We start from the raw sequence: 2,294 nt of genomic DNA, 5'->3' as shown, positions 1-2,294 counted from the left end.
ATGCATCAATAAAAGTCGGTTAACATAATCGGTTTTATCTTCTGCAGGAGCATTTTTGATAACCTCTGATGAATTTACAACACTTTAATTGCTCTGCTTGATTGAAAGAATTAAAATCATAACAATGTAGACCCGAACCCGTATGGTTTCCCCCTTCTTAAGGAAGCTGGCTGAGGACATTGGGTGTAGCTGTGTGTGCGCGCACCCTGGCCAATGGAACCAGATCCTCCCTGCAGTGCGTAAGAGCGCGATTTAGGATTTAACCAAGTCTTTGCTGCAGGGTTGGTTGCAGTCTTTAGCAGAGCCCGTCGGCCTGAGAGCCTCTTAGCACAATGACAGTGTAGTCTTGGAGAGTCCTGATTGCCTTTTTTTTATTAATTCAAAGAAAAAAAGAAGAAGAACTCACATTTTGCCTCACTTAAGCATGACCGGAGTTTTCGATCGGAGGATCCCGAGTGTGAAACCTGCAGATTTCCAGAGCTCTTTTCAACTCTCCGCCATGCATCATCCGTCTCAGGAATCTCCTACTCTACCCGAGTCCTCAGCCACGGATTCTGGCTATTACAGTCCAGCCGGTGGAGTCGCTCACGGCTACTGCTCCCCCAGCTCCACTTCATACGGGAAGTCTCTCAACGCTTATCAGTACCAGTACCCGGGTGTCAACGGATCTGCTGGAAATTACTCCACCAAGTCTTACAGTGATTACAGTTCGTACACGACCCCCGCGTACCACCAGTATGCCGGGACTTACAACAGAATACAACCCCAGCCAAGTCCACAAGGTGCGGGCCCGAACGCCTTACTGACGCTTGGTAAAATTTCACGTTTTGTGACAGAATTTCTATCAAAAAACTGATAAACGTTTGAGATTTCATTGTTGATCCTTTCTTATTTTTATTGAAAAAAGATTCTAAAAAAACAGGCTACCCTTTTCAAATATGTTTTTATTTTTGGATTAATTTGGAGCATCCTAATCCACATAAAAGCTTTTTTTTTTTTTTTTTTTTACAAAATAACTTGGCAAATTGACTGACGCTCATGCTTTTTTTTTTTAAATTGCTTTAGCAGAAAAGGAGATTAGTGAACCAGAGGTGAGGATGGTGAACGGCAAACCGAAGAAAGTGAGAAAACCCCGAACAATTTACTCCAGCTTCCAACTGGCCGCCCTGCAGAGGAGGTTCCAGAACACGCAGTACCTGGCATTGCCGGAAAGAGCCGAGCTGGCTGCGTCGCTGGGACTTACTCAAACACAGGTGATTGATTTATTTGTTAAAAGAAATCTCTAAAGTATGGGCGTTTTAAATTAGAAATTGTGTTTTTTGTTTGTTTTTTTGTCCATGATGTGTGCGTTTTTACGCATCGTGCGCCTTTTTGGAGCTCCATGTGCCAAAATACTAATTGTCTTTCTTCTTCTTTTTTTGTTTTTGTTTTTTATTTGTTTGTTTGCTTATGTTTGCATTTCCAAGGTGAAAATTTGGTTCCAGAACAGAAGATCAAAAATGAAGAAGATCATGAAAAACGGCGAGCTTCCACCGGAGCACAGCCCCAGCTCCAGCGACCCCATGGCCTGCAACTCCCCACAATCCCCGGCTGTTTGGGACACGCAGGGCCCCTCCAGGTCGCACAACCTTCAGCCACAAAGCCTCAACACAGCGCCTTCTAATTTTTTGGAAAGCACGGGCTCGTGGTACACCCCCACCGGCGCCTCAATGACTTCTCATCTTCAGACCCACAACTCGTTACAGCACTCGTTGGCTCTTGGAGCTGGGACGTTATATTGAAAAAAATGGGGGGAAAATCCTGTTGTTCATTTCAAATATTCCCCTTCTCCTTCTGTTGGACTTGTGTTCACATTTCAGAGGAATATGCAATGTATTTGATGACAGTCATAGAGGAAACGTGTAAAATGTGTAAATGTGTGCATGTAATTTATTGCATTTTGGAAGTCTATTAAACGTTTAAATGGACAGTGCTTTGAAAGCTTCAGTGTCCTTCAGTGACTTTGCTGCTCCAGCCTCTGGAAACGTAAAACTCAGACCAATGATGCTCTTGCGCTTCTTGTTGGTTGTAAATCACAGCCGAATAGAGCCGTCAGTCTTTAACATCCCATTTTTTTTGTCTCACTAAGGCTTAACTGTTGCTAATTTTCGCAGAAAAACAAAAAAATCTTTTTACTTTTGCATTATAATTTCGTCTCATCTCCTTCAATCAAGGTGAAATAAATGTTACCAAGAAAGAGAATGCATTTACAGATGTGAATACATTTTAGAAAATAAAATAAGGACAAATGCTCC

General features: G+C 42.6%; 1 protein-coding gene across 4 annotated transcripts; it reads left to right on the top strand.

The window, feature by feature from the left end:
* The first annotated feature begins 223 nt into the window (after nt 1–223).
* On the top strand, nt 224–1,974 carry dlx5 (distal-less homeobox 5). 4 transcript variants are annotated; one of them, XM_011480844.3, is made up of 3 exons: nt 224–812; nt 1,069–1,253; nt 1,467–1,974. In XM_011480844.3, exons 1-3 carry the CDS (start codon nt 425–427, stop codon nt 1,779–1,781), a joined length of 888 nt encoding a protein of 295 aa, XP_011479146.1. In that variant the 5' UTR covers nt 224–424; the 3' UTR covers nt 1,782–1,974. The 4 variants fall into 4 exon arrangements, with proteins under 4 accessions (XP_011479146.1, XP_004073894.1, XP_011479147.1 ...); XM_004073846.4 differs by having other exon boundaries at nt 1,066–1,253; XM_011480845.2 differs by having other exon boundaries at nt 255–782.
* Nucleotides 1,975–2,294: the final 320 nt, after the last annotated feature.

The sequence above is a fragment of the Oryzias latipes genome, chromosome 11, assembly GCF_002234675.1.
Source record: "Oryzias latipes chromosome 11, ASM223467v1".
NCBI classification, from domain to species: domain Eukaryota; kingdom Metazoa; phylum Chordata; class Actinopteri; order Beloniformes; family Adrianichthyidae; genus Oryzias; species Oryzias latipes.
This window is presented reverse-complemented; position numbering and strand designations above follow the sequence as displayed.

Coding starts and splice junctions, on each gene's coding strand:
- dlx5 (XM_004073846.4), top strand. CDS start 425: ATGACCGGAGTTTTCGATCGGAGGATCCCGAGTGTGAAACCTGCAGAT. Junction 813..1,065: donor GAACGCCTTACTGACGCTTG/GTAAAATTTCAC, acceptor AAATTGCTTTAG/CAGAAAAGGAGATTAGTGAA. Junction 1,254..1,466: donor TGGGACTTACTCAAACACAG/GTGATTGATTTA, acceptor TGCATTTCCAAG/GTGAAAATTTGGTTCCAGAA.